The sequence below is a fragment of the Halichoerus grypus genome, chromosome 3 (assembly GCF_964656455.1).
Source record: "Halichoerus grypus chromosome 3, mHalGry1.hap1.1, whole genome shotgun sequence".
NCBI classification, from domain to species: Eukaryota; Metazoa; Chordata; class Mammalia; order Carnivora; family Phocidae; genus Halichoerus; species Halichoerus grypus.
Window position 1 is genome coordinate 73,384,402 of NC_135714.1, and position 13,572 is coordinate 73,397,973.

At 33.7% G+C, this 13,572-nt stretch overlaps 1 protein-coding gene across 1 annotated transcript in view; it reads left to right on the forward strand.

Annotated features, from left to right (window-relative positions):
- Nucleotides 1-13,572, forward strand: part of CCSER1 (coiled-coil serine rich protein 1) — a 1,392,827-nt gene that overhangs the window by 451,549 nt on the left and 927,706 nt on the right. The window contains exon 8 of the mRNA XM_078068968.1: nucleotides 12,750-12,957. Within this exon, the coding sequence (XP_077925094.1) occupies nucleotides 12,750-12,957 (208 nt within the window). The remainder of the gene's footprint in view (nucleotides 1-12,749; nucleotides 12,958-13,572) is intronic.

The window sequence follows — 13,572 nt, forward strand, 5'->3', positions numbered from 1 at the left end:
GCACTGAGATTTGAAATTAATTCAGCACTTTTTTGGTGGCAATTTTATAAGAAGCCATCCAAACATCTTCTTTACTCTGGTATTTTACATACCTGGTTTCTTAGGACATTAACAACTATTATGAGTGCTTAATAAGTATGTGTTGAAAGAATGAATGAATGAATGTTCAATTGAGATTAGAAAATACAGGTTTAAGCAAAGTTAGAGGATTGTTTACCAGGATGTTTCAGTTGTTATCATGTTAATACTACACCAGGAATTCCTAAAGATTTAAACATATTAGATCATTAATATTTTTTAAAAAATAAAAGTTTTGTATTCTTTATTCCCCAAGTCCACACCTGAGTGTTACATTACACAGGAGCAATCTGTTATAGGGTTGGGTTTGCAGGGCAAGCTATGTTCTAAAAACTGTCCACATGTTAACCTAAAAATGAAAGACACAAGCAAGTGTTTATTTAGGATCTGAATTTATTTGGGATCAAAGAATTGTGATTTGGGGAGCACAGATTCAAGCTGAAACTCACATAATGTCCTGCTTATAGGGTGACAGCAAGGGCTTTTATGGGGAAAAAGGAGAGGGGACAACTGCATGATTTGAAGAAAAGAAGCAAAGTTTTCTGTGGGCAGTAACAAACTAAGCTACGCTGGGTTATACATATATTGATTGACTACCGATTCCATTTTCTTGTGATCAGGATATTTATTCCTGCACTGACTTCTCAAGCAATTGCTGAAAACAGTTGCCATTTTACCCAGTCCGAAGTTTTTGGGCCACTGCAGACAAAGACGGGGAAGGCAACATCCCTGCAGTGGCTGCTCTAGCTGTTTTCAAATGGCCCCAGTCCTGTCCATCGTTCACACACTGCAGCTACTCTTCGCACTAGCCATCAACAGCCTGGACTACAGACTTGTAATCCAAGCTGAAAGATATCAGTAGGTTTGATTAACTGAATTATAGCTCACAGTGAATTACTGATACCATAACTGACTATTAAAATACCTTAAACATTGATATAATTTAAAATTCAACTAGGACTGATATTTAAAGAAAATAAATTTAAAGAAACTAAACCTATCCATTGATTTTTCAGGTGCTTTCTAATTTTTCTTATTCTTACTTCAGGCAGAAAGTTATTACTCATTTCAGTACACTCATGACTCCAAAAGCCACTCAATTACTAGAATTATGATTTTGAGACAGCTTATTGGCTGGAGTGAAATTATACACTTTTCATTTAGTAGGAAAGATCTTCAAGATAAGTGGGAAGCTACATTGTTTTCTATATTATTAAAAATGAGATTATCCTCACTCAAACAGTCGTGCCCCCACTACAACTTTATTTGACACGAGAAAGTTCACACCAAGAACTCAGAAGGAGCTAGATTTAAACCCAGAAGCCATGACAATTCCCACCTACACTTTCTCCTTGTGCAACTACTTGAGGGCTATACTCATATTCCATCTAGTTTTATTAGTAGTAGTATTTCCATCACTATTATTGTTTTCATTCTATTTGATCTTAATCTCTTTTGTCTCTATCTAACGCTAATTCACTGGTCCAGAATATTTTTACAACCTTGAACAGTTTTGCCTTGGGAAAGTTGCAAAGATAAATCTGAAAAGTGCTTCATGGGAAATTGTGATACATAAATCTGTTGCCTAGGATTGATAAGGTAGAATTCTTAGCACATGTGTTTAGTTTATGTAAGATTACCATATATTAAGTATTTCATTCAACAAATACGTATTTTTTATTTTATTATGTTATCTTAATCACCATACATTACATCATTCGTTTTTGATATAGTGTTCCATGATGCATTATTTGCATAGTAATTCAACAAATACCTATTGAGAAACTGCTGGATGCAAGGCATCTGGAAATACAATGATCACTAAAAGAGGGTCTCCACCTTCTTTGGTGTTGCTGGCAAAGAAAAGAGGCAGCTCTAGAGCCTGAGGTAGTAGGAAGGGTTGACGAGGACTTCCTAGGAGAGGGGTGGGCGTAATCCAGCCTTAAAGGAGAAATATAAATTAGTCACACTATATCAAAACTCACATATATCCTGGGAAAAATTATGGCCAGTGAGCATAAGAAGATATGTTTAATCTATTCTGCTATTGTGCTACATGTTTTGTCTTTCAAAGGCTAAATAGGTGACACAGCAAGATGAGATTATGACACAGGGGGCTGGAGATTGAGCCCTGGAATTAACATATTTAAAAGTAATCCACATCATTTCTGTGTATGCGTGAGTGGGTCTGCCAAGATATTTGGGAATACTTGATTTTGTATCATATAGAAAATCTTATTTTTCTAGTTGAAATTGAGTATAGATCATCACAATGCCTTTTGTTATCTCAAGAATGGAATATGGAGAATTTGGTTGGTAAGATTTATGTAGGTTTTATTAATCTTTCTCAAATTGATAAAGTTCTGTGGCTCTAAAGTTTACTCAAAGTCATTATCTCTGACTCTTTTTAGCTTTGAAAGTTTTGAAAGCTTTACAGTTTCTTAGCCAGTATGTGTTATATCAATAATTTTAGGTATTGCCTTTATGCCAAGCTACAGAGGAAGAATTGATTTTCTGTTTCGGAACATGACTTCCTAGATTATACTTTCATGACTGTCACTTATCACACTGGTATTGCCAGATCTCGAATATTTTTAAAAGGTGAAAGGCATAGAACAATCTTTGAAAACTAGATAGATAGTTGCCTGTAAGTTGCATAACTTTTAACATATCATTAATGATATATATTATATTAAAATTTTACTTAGAGATAACTTTATAGCCTGGTTGTGATCAACCCAGCTGCTTATATTTGTAAAATACTGCATTTTATAAAGGTTATTTAGATATCTAGAGACAAATTAGAGACATTCTATGGTTTTAAGAAGTTCTGATATAACATAAATTTCAAAAGCAAATATAAAGTAACATATTTTTATAAATTTTCTTTTAAATTATATTTAAAAAAGAATTATATGCTCTCCTAAAGTGGTCATAGATGGAGAATTTTAAACATACAAGCTCTTAAAACAATAACAATAGGTTCTAACTATTTTCTGTGATAATGAAGTAGGATGCATTTTATGGTGGTAGTTTGGTTCCAAAAGATTAGTCAAATCCCTACCTGATACGGATCTGAAGCAAGACATTGTATTTTTGCGGCTTATTATCCTGATATTGAAGGGAAGAGGGCAGGCAACAAATAGCTTTGTGAATCAAATTGTTGTCAATAATGTAATTTCAATGTCTAAAAATAATTCTCATCTTATCGATACTACTACACTAAAAATATGAAACTCTTTTGTTGAAAAGAAGTTTATCTTAAAAAGGAAAAAAGTTCATAATAGGCAAGTCTCTACTTAACTCTACATTCATTAATTAAATTTTTTTTCATTAGTGTGAAATGCTCTTTAAAGTGGATCTTAAATCACATGTGAAAACAAAAGTAGAGAATGAAAGGGAGAAGTGTGAATGACATTATGGCATGCAGGAATGGTACTGAACATAGACAATCAAGTCAGCCTTTTCTTTGTAAACAAGTACTTTCACACTTTGTATGATCAGGTTTGTACTCATGAAATATTTACTTTCCCTAAAATTTTGGAGAAGGAAATTAAAACTTTTCTGTGGAACTGGAGTTTTTACTATTTAATATCATGCCCTAAGACTGTAGCTTAATATTTCACTATTCCAGCGTACAGCTTAAAATAGGTAAATGCAGGTATATCTGAAATTTTAATACTATTAAAAGAAGATGCAATATGAAGAAAAGAGCACTGGACTAGAAATCAGGAGATCCGAGTTCTCCACCTTCTAGTGTGTGGCACTTAGAAAATTACTTTAGGCTTGAACTTCTTTATTAAATGTCAATGTTAAACTAGGTGTCCTATAATGCTTTTTCTAGCATTGATTTAATTATTTATTGATATGAGTATTACATATAATTGTGCAATAAAGTTTGGTGGATACATTAATGAATGAGAAAGATAAGTACTGTTCCTATTTCCTTGGAACATGTGAGCCCCGAATGTAGTCATTAAACAAAAACTTACACAAGTGATTATGTAATCTCACTGTTATTTCTAGGCTTAATGTTTTCAGGAATCTATTCTTTAGTAGTTATACTAGTTAGAATGGTTTCAGCTTCAAGTAAGAGAAAAAACTAACTCAAATTTCATTAAACAGTCAAAAAATATGTTATCCTGTCCAACAAGAAATCTATAGGTAGCAAGTCTTCAGTGTTGGTTAATTCAAAGAAACAATGACATTATCAAGGCCAGGTCTACCCCAATTTTTTTCTCTTCAGTTTTTTCACAGCTGGGTGTCTATGCAGAATCCACCAGTAGTTTTAAAAAATACATCAAGTCAAAACAATATCCAAAGGAAAGATGGCTGTCTTTTCCTGTGTCTCTTTTTACCAGATAGGAAGCATTGAGGAACCCCACCATTCTTTCTGTCATTTCATGGAGCCATAATAGAGCCAGCATTTAAACAAATTGGGGAGGTTTTTGTTTTTTTTTTTTCTTGTTTCTATTTTAAAGAAGAAGGAAGGAAGTGTGAGTGAATAGTGGGCAGACAACCAACAATGTCTGCCATATGTATATGTGAATATATAAAATATATATAAAATATGCTTATATTTTTTTCCTTTCAGAAACTGCATCAATTGATTCTAGAATTTCCATTTTGGTTCTTTTTTTATAGTTTTCAATTCTCTGATGAGATCAACCATGTATTTATTCATTATGTCAACTTTTTCTTTTAAGGCTTTGAACATAGTTATAATCATATCTGCTTAAAATCCTTGTCTGATAATTCCAACACATGGGTCATCTCATAATGTCTATGAATTGTTTTTGTCTCCCTTTTTTCTTCTTTGCATGTCTATTCATTTGACTATTTGCCAGACATTGTGGATTATTTATTTCTGAGGGTCTGTATTTTATTGTCTTTAAAGAAAGAAGAGTGTTCTAGCCAACGGTTATTTTAAAAGTTAGATCAGATTGATATTTGGGCTTTTTTTTTTTTTTTTTAAGTTTGAAACTCTCTTGTCTCCCAGTACTGTAAGACTTCTTTGTTACTGCCAGATACTCCCCTAAATCTGCATAGGCACCAAACCTGCCCCTTCTGTTTTTGCAGACTGCATCCAAGTTCAACATACTGAAACCACTACAGTGGTAACTCATATAATTATTGCTGTTTTAATTTTGCCCTTTTGGCATCTGGAAATTTTTCTGTCTTTCCCTCCTGCACTGTAATATGTTTAAAAATAAATGTGCTTATAATTCATCCAGCATCTCTTCATAGTTGACAAGGGAGGTGGAGTGTAGTTCAACTTAATCCAGTGTGTTCTCAGAGGTCTCTTCAAATTAATGTTTTAACTGCATTGTGGTAAGTGCTACAAAAGAAGGCTTAGCATAGAAACAAGGATGTGTATGTTTGTATAGATGCAAAGGTGGTTTCCTTAAGAAGTGTTGTATGTTAAGGGGAGATCTGAAGGTGCAAGGGTAAGCAGGAGTTTTTCAAGCAGATAGAAAAACAGACAAAGTTCCTGAGGCAGGATGAAGTCTGGCACATTTCAGGGCCTGGATGAAGGCCAGTGTAATTGGAGCTTAAAAAACAAGGAAACGGTTGTTATAAAATAAGGTATGGTGAGGCAGACAGTTGGTACATTATGGAGGACCTTGTTGGTTATGTTAAGACATTTGTATTTTAGCTTGCCTTTCTCCATTTCTTGCTTTTTTTCTACCCATCAGTTCAGGTAGTAGTGAAGTCCATCTCAAATGTAAATTTATATCTAAATGTAAAGTGTTAAAAAGTTATTATAACCACTATACTACTACTGTGGAGAGATGAATGCTGGTTCCATCCTTTCCAATAATACAGCTAAATATGTAACCACAAAAGAATTTGACATACAAGTTTTTTTCCACTAAAATGACACTTTGAGATAAACAATATATTTTGAAAGGAAATAGAATGGCTTATTTATCAACAATAGCCTTTTTTGTAGTTTCTCAAACAGACAGTTTTTAGCTCTGGAATGCCAATCTGTTAATATAGATTTGTATCTTTGTGCCTGTCTAAGAATTATTCAAGCTAAAATTTAATTTACCATGAATAACCCAGCCCTTTTTGAAATGCAAATTAAAGAAAAAAGCAGTTTCCAAAAGTAAAGTTTTTTAGAAAGTATTATTTTCTGCAGACCTACTTAATGAAGCTTTGGAAGACAGATGTATGCATATGCTTATTTATTATGGTGGGCAAGCAGAGATTACTTTTGCTTTTCATTCCTTGGAAATCTGCTTCAGAAATCATAGCCATATCATCAAGTGTAAATCATTGAGAGCCCTTATGGCCATAGACATTTGCTATAATGAAAGGTGTCAGTGCACTAAATAAGGAATAACTCCTGTGACAGCTGAGAGCATCAATCCTTTGCAACTGACGTGATCTTGTACTTTGTTAGTCATTTGGACACTATACTGGGAAGTTTTCAGATGATGTAGGTGGAAAGAAAATTTCTCACTATCAAACTGGTAGTGCTCCTTATAACTAAATGAGAAAAAAATCGTGAAAATAATCTTTTATTTTCTCTCCCTGGTGAGGAAAACTTCTTTAATCACTCTAAAGTTTATGTCAAGATACATATTTTCTTATTAAACTTGTCTGTCATATTGAAAATAGAATTGCAGCAGAACTTTTGAACAAGTTTGATAGAAAATTCCTTTCACACACAGAATTCCGGTGACAAAAGTACAAAGCGAATTCACTGTAGTAGTTTTAGTTAAATGTTTAAAGTTCCAGTTGAAACTCAAATTTCTCCAGTTGAAACTTTCAAGAATACATTTAATATAACATTTATGAGCTGTGCTGTTAAAAACCTTCATTTTTGTGGTACTTACAGACTGAGAAAGGCCCGTAAGTTTCAACATTTATCTAAATGTTGGTAATTTTTTAATTAAACTTTTTTATTTTGAGATAAGTATAGATTCAGTGCAGTTGTAAGAAATAATAACAGAATGATTCCATGCACCATTTACCTGGGGAGCTTAATTTTCATTCCTGTGCTAATCAAAAGGATTTGATTTCTGTCTTTCTCTCTTCCTCTCTCTTTTTATTTTGTTTGGAACACAGGGTCTAGTGCTTTCTTATTGAGGTGAAATTTTCTTTTTTAGAAAGGTAATTAATTAATTAATTATTGACATAGAGTTGACACACAATACAACATTAGTTTCAGGTGTACAGCAGTGATTTGACAACTCTGTGCATTTTGCTATGCTCACCACAGGTGTGGCTTCCGTCTGTCACCCTACAATGCTGTTACAATACCATTGGCCATATTCCCTATGCCGTACATGTCATCCCCATGACTAATCATTCATTCCCTAACTGTAAGCCTATTCCTTCCACTCCCCTCCACCCATTTTGCCCATTCCTCCATCTTCCCCCCGACTCTGGCAACCACCAGTTCTCTATATTTAAGTGTCTGTTTCTGCTTTTTATGTTTTTTGGTTTTCTGTTTGATTTTTTTTTTTTAAGATTCCACATGTAAGTGAAATCATATGATATTTGTCTTTCTCCTTCTGACTTCTTTCACTTAGCATAATACCCTCTAGATCCGCCCATGTTGTCACAAATGGCAAGATCTCATTCTTTTTTATTCCTGGGTAATATTCCATTATATACAAATACCACATCTTCTTTATCCACTTATCTATTGATGGACATGGGCTGCTTCCATATCTTGGCTATTGTAAATAATGCTGTAATAAACCTAAGAGTGCATATATCTTTTAGAATTAGTGTTTTTGTTTTATTTGGGTAAATACCCAGTAGTGGAATTATTGGATCTATGGTATTTCTATTTCTCATATTTTTGAGGAACCACCATCCTATTACCTACAGTGGCTGCACTAATTTACATTCTTTACAGCAGTACACGAGCATTCCTTTATCTCTACATCTCGGCAACACTTGTTATTTTTTTGTCTTTTTGATTTTAGCCATTCTGACAGGTGTAAGGTGACATCTCCTTGCAGTTTTGTTTTGCATTTCCCTGATGATGAGTGATACTGAGTATCTTTTCACATGTCTGTCATCTGTATGACTTTTTGAGAAAATGTCTATTTAGGTCATTTGCCCATTTTTTAATTGGATTATTTGGTTTTTTGGTATTGAGTTGTATAAGTTCTTTATGTATTTTGGATATTAATTCCTTATTAGATATATCATTTGCAATATATTCTCCCATTCAGTAGGTTGCCTTTTCATTTGGTTGATGGCTTCCTTTGCTGTGGAAAAGCTATGGGTTAAATTTTAAGTTATAAAGACTTAAAGATCATTCATGAGCAACAAGGCAAGTGTAAAAATTACTGAGCAGTTCTACTGAAGATTCACAAAGTTGACACAGAGAGGGTGAACTGTATATAAATGTGTTCGGCGGAGATTACAATGTCGTTGTTGTTTGTTTGTACTAGTTATGGTGATTAATGAACCACTGTATCAGGCCTCAGTTTCCCCCCCACAGCCTCTGGTTTTTTTTGGCCAAGTTAAGGGACTGTCTAACTTTTTTGATATAATGCCTATTTGTTCAGTTTTCTGAAACTATAATAATTCAGAGCGTTGGCAGACAGAGAGCTATTATGTCCCAAAGTGCACAGATTGTATTATCTAGTCATCCCTGCTAATGCATAAACGGGGAGTACTTGAACCTCACTTTATCCTCCTGGCCTTATGGGTGGTCTGTGCAAGAGGAAACTGTGGCTCCATAGTAGAGATTTGTCTCTCTTTTTTTCGTCAACTACAGGGATGGGATTTTTTTTTAGATGAATTTACCCAGAGACACTTGGGTATTTTGAGCGCAATAAAAGTCTGTTGTTAAAAAGATTGAGATTCAAAATATTTAACAGTTGTAAACCTCGGGGACTTATCATTCATATAATGGTCACAAACATACAATAGGATGGCTGTGCTATCCTATGCAACTGAGTAGTAGTCCTGTTTAACGGCCTATTTTACTAACTACCTCAACCTAATTAAGAATGATTTTAGCCATTCTGACTGAATGGCTAAAAAAAAAAAAAAAAAATAAGAATGATTTTGATTATGGTGGTCTTGTGGCCGACTATTTTTCACATAGAAATAAAATCTTTTGAGGTGAAAATATTCGTTTTTCATGTGCAAAAGAATATTACAGTTGACCCTTGCACAACCCAGGGGTTGCAGGCACCAACATCCCACACAGTCAAGAATCTGTGTATAACTTTTGACACCTCCCCCAAAAAAATTAACTACTAATAGCCTGGGATTAAATGGAAGCATTACCAGTAACAGTCAGTTAACACATACTTTGTATGTTATGTATATTATATACTGAATTCTTACAATAAAGTAAGCTAGAGGAAAGAACATGTTATGAAGAAAATTATAAGGAAGAGAAAAACATTTATGTATTGTACTGTAATTATCGAAAACAGTCCACACATAAATGGATCCACAGAGTTCAAATCCATGTTGTTTAAGGGTCAACTGTAACTGATACATATATATTTTTTGGTATCACCTATTAAAAATTTAATAACTGTGGTGAGCCTGTTGGGGTCAGTGACTGTATCCTATTAAGCTCTGCAACTTCAGCCACCATTGCTCTGCTGGACACAATATGGATATTTTCTGTAATTGTGAAAAAAATGCCATCATTCTCCCTTGTTGGAATTAAGGATACATTCAGGTTTTTGAATTATAAAACAAATGGTTAATTTATCTTCTACGCATTTTTGTATATAGTCCATTCTTAATTCTGAAAATTACAGGGATTCTTAGATTTGTAAATGTTAAACTGTAATCCACAGAACCTCGGTAAACTGAAATTAGTCACAAAACTTCAGACCTGTGTGGTTTCTGAAACGTTTGTCAGTCTTCACTGATGTTTAGATCTGTGATTGCACAAAAAGGTCTAAAGAAATAGCAATCCTACTAAAAGGAATTATAAAAACATTAGCTTAATTACTTTATTGTAAGAGTGCTAGGAAGTTTTGAACTGTGGCAGCCCTGCAATGCATAACAATTCACCTTGCATAAAAATTTATGTATACAAATGAGAGATATATTGCATAGATTATTACAAAAAATGTTTTATTCATTCACTTATTATTGTATTCATTTTTCAACTTCAATTGTACAATTATTTACCAAGTCAGACTAATTTGTGCCAGACACCAGGGTGGTTCACAACTAAAACCTGATTAATCTTTGAAAATTCTATCATAAACAAACTATTACACATACTGTGAAATATAATTTTTATATTCCATTTTATTCTTATCAGTCTTAGAGAAAATAGGATAGAAGACACTAAAATAAAATGGAAACCTTTAAGAATGATTGCATGGTTCACAAGTTGTGCATAATTAAGATGAATGTCATATTAGATAAAATATATTTTAAAAGTGAAAATATAAATGATTCTTTGCATAATTGTAGGGTTTTTCATTTCCTTTTATCTTTTTGGCTTTTTGTTTTTAGTTTTTGGCTTATTTTCTTGTTTTTCACATGAGATACAGACTCATGTAGTGGCTTAGAGCTTGAGGGCCCTGTCTGCATTCAAATCTCAGCTCTGTCCCTTCTTTGCTGTGTGACCATCACCATGTTACTTCACCTCTCTGATATTAAACTCCCTCAACTATGAAATGGGGACGATAATTAATACTACCTAAAAGAGTTGTAGTAAGTGGTTTAACATGTAAAAGTCCTTATAAGACTACCTGAGATGCATTAAGCATTGTTATATATAGGCACATTATGTGTTTAGTAGGAAAAAAAAAAAAAAAAAGTCTTGCAAGGGTGCCTAGGTTGATTCATCCCAAGTCTACTTCTTACTAGCTTTTTAACTCTGAGATAGGTTACTTATCTGAGCCTCAGTTTCCTCATATAAGATTAAGATACTTATTATATCTACCTCGAACTTGTTCAAAATTTGAATGAATTACATGCATGAAATGGTTAGCACAGTATTTGGCCTATAAGTAGGCCCTCAAAAATTTTTAGCTATTAATAATTTTTTTTAAGATTTATTTATTCATTTTAGAGAGAGAGCATGAGTGGGTGCAGAGGGAAAGGGAGAGAGGAAACAGACTCCCAGCTGAGCGCAGAGCCCAATCCAGGGCTCAGTTCCACAACCCTGAGATCATAACCTGAGCCAAAACCAAGAGTCGGTGGTTTAACCAACTGTGCCACCCAAACATCCCTATTACTATTTATTTATTATTTTATTATCGATACAAAATGAAGACAATAATTACTGTCTTATCACTTCAAAGGACAGTTGTGATCAATGAATGTATCTGTGAAGATAAGTGAAAAATTCAGTGTAATCCAAAAGTGTGTTTTATTTACTAATTATCTAATACTTTAAAAATTAATTATACTATATGGGGGCACCTGGGTGACTTAGTTGGTTAAGCGTCAGACTTGTAATTTTGGCTCAGGTGATGATTTCATGGGTCTGGAGATCGAGCCCAGACTCAAACTCCACACAGAGTCTGCTTGGGATTCTCTGCCTCTCCCTCTGCCCTCCACCCCCTCCCCCACTGTTTACACATTCTATCTCTCTCTCAAATAAATAAAATCTTTAAAAAATTAATTTACTATCATGAATAATCAGAGTTGAATAAAATTAACTGAGGATATATTTCTTATTGGCATCTTTTCCTAATCTTGGTGGCAAGTTACAAGGCTACTCTATTTTTTTTTTTTTTTTCAATTTAGGTTGCTAAGTGACCTTGTCGTATAATTCAGGAAATAATATACATAAAAGCTACTAAAATTGAGCACAAGTCCTAAACTATTTTTTCATAAATAGCCTGAGCTATGCTATCATGTTAATTGTCATTATTGCAGAGGCCCCTGGGTTTTAAGAAATGGAAACAAATTCAGAAAACTCAATGGAAAAGACTATTTTCATTAGCTCCTCTTTTGTACTATTTTTAGATTCCTGATCTGCACATATGGAAAATTGTCGATCTTAGTATCTTTTATTTTACATATATTGTCAATATAAGCCATGTTAGAGGATTTTCAAAATGCAATATTTTCAAATAATTGTTGATTATCAAGTAGAACAGGGTAAATATATAGGTGTGTTTTTCCACACATTACTATGCTAAAAATTTAATGATAATTTGATAAACATACTAACTACATATGAAGTTATTCATCTTCCATTTATTTTACTATTTTTACATAAAATCTTATGTATACAAGTCTTTCTTAACTCTGAAAATGGCCATTGATTGCTTTAGTAATTTAAAATAATAATTAACAAAATTATTTTATCTTAGTTTTGGGTTTCTTAATCTTTTATTTCCAATTAATTTTTAAACATATTTTCAGAAAAGATATGAAATTTCTCTTTTGGTGATTTCTGTTGACTTTCAACATTTTAAAAAGTGTTAATTTAAGAAAGTATAAGCACAGTGTTATGTATAAATGAAATTCTCCAAAGGGAAAAAATCACATTCTAAAATAGTGATTATCGTTGAATCTTACTACTAAAAATACAATTGACTTATTTCATAATTTTGACAAAAGGGTCTCAGAATTTTCAAAAACTAGCGAGAAGAAATGATGCTAGTCACAAGAAATTTTTTCTAGCTCACTCCTGACATTGATCAACAGCTTGGAAAATACTGCTCTGAATATGCTACATTGTAATTTTTTTTTCTTGTTAGGAATCTTTCACTGAAATTAACAAAAGACATTGATCAGGAAGTCAGGTGTTCCCATATGAGCCGAATGCCCAGCAGTCCATCTGCAGACTGGCCCCTGCAAGGTGTGGAAGAGAATGGAGGCCTTGATTCTCTGCCCTTCAGACTGATGTTACAGGACTGCACAGCCGTCAAGACATTGTTATTAAAGATGAAAAGAGTTCTTCAAGAGGTAATGGTTTACTCTAATGTCTTTCAGTGCTGGTAGACAGTGGAGTCTGTAGACTGGTTAGTCCCTGCTCTGTTAATAATTAACTGCATGACACTGGGCAGGGGTCAAGTATCCTCTTGCAGCCTAGCTTTTCTCATATGTCAAATGAAGGATGTGGAGCTCCGGTTTATAAGGTACTCTTCAGCTCTAAAATTCTAAGATTCTGTGAAGGAATTGAAAGAAAATAAATTGACACCAAACCCGGGCAAAGTTGGTTAAAGAGAAATGGGCATCAGCTGTTAAGCTATGTTTATATGTTGTTATAAAGCTATTGAGAGACTTATTAAATGGACTTCATTTTTTTTTTTTTTTTAAGAGAGAGAGAGGAGGGGGGAGGGGCAAAGGGAGAGGGAGAGAGAGAATCCTAAGTAGGTGACATGCCCAGAGCTGGGCTCAGTCCCAGGACCCTGAGATCATAACCTGAGCCAAAATCAAGAGTCCGATGCTCAACTGACTGAGCTACCCAGGTGCCCTAAATGGATTTCACTTTAATGATATTGAGGCTTTATTTGCATGATACCATAAAAGTAGTGTATTCATTTTTGTCCCAGTAACAATCAGTCTAGTAAAATCTAA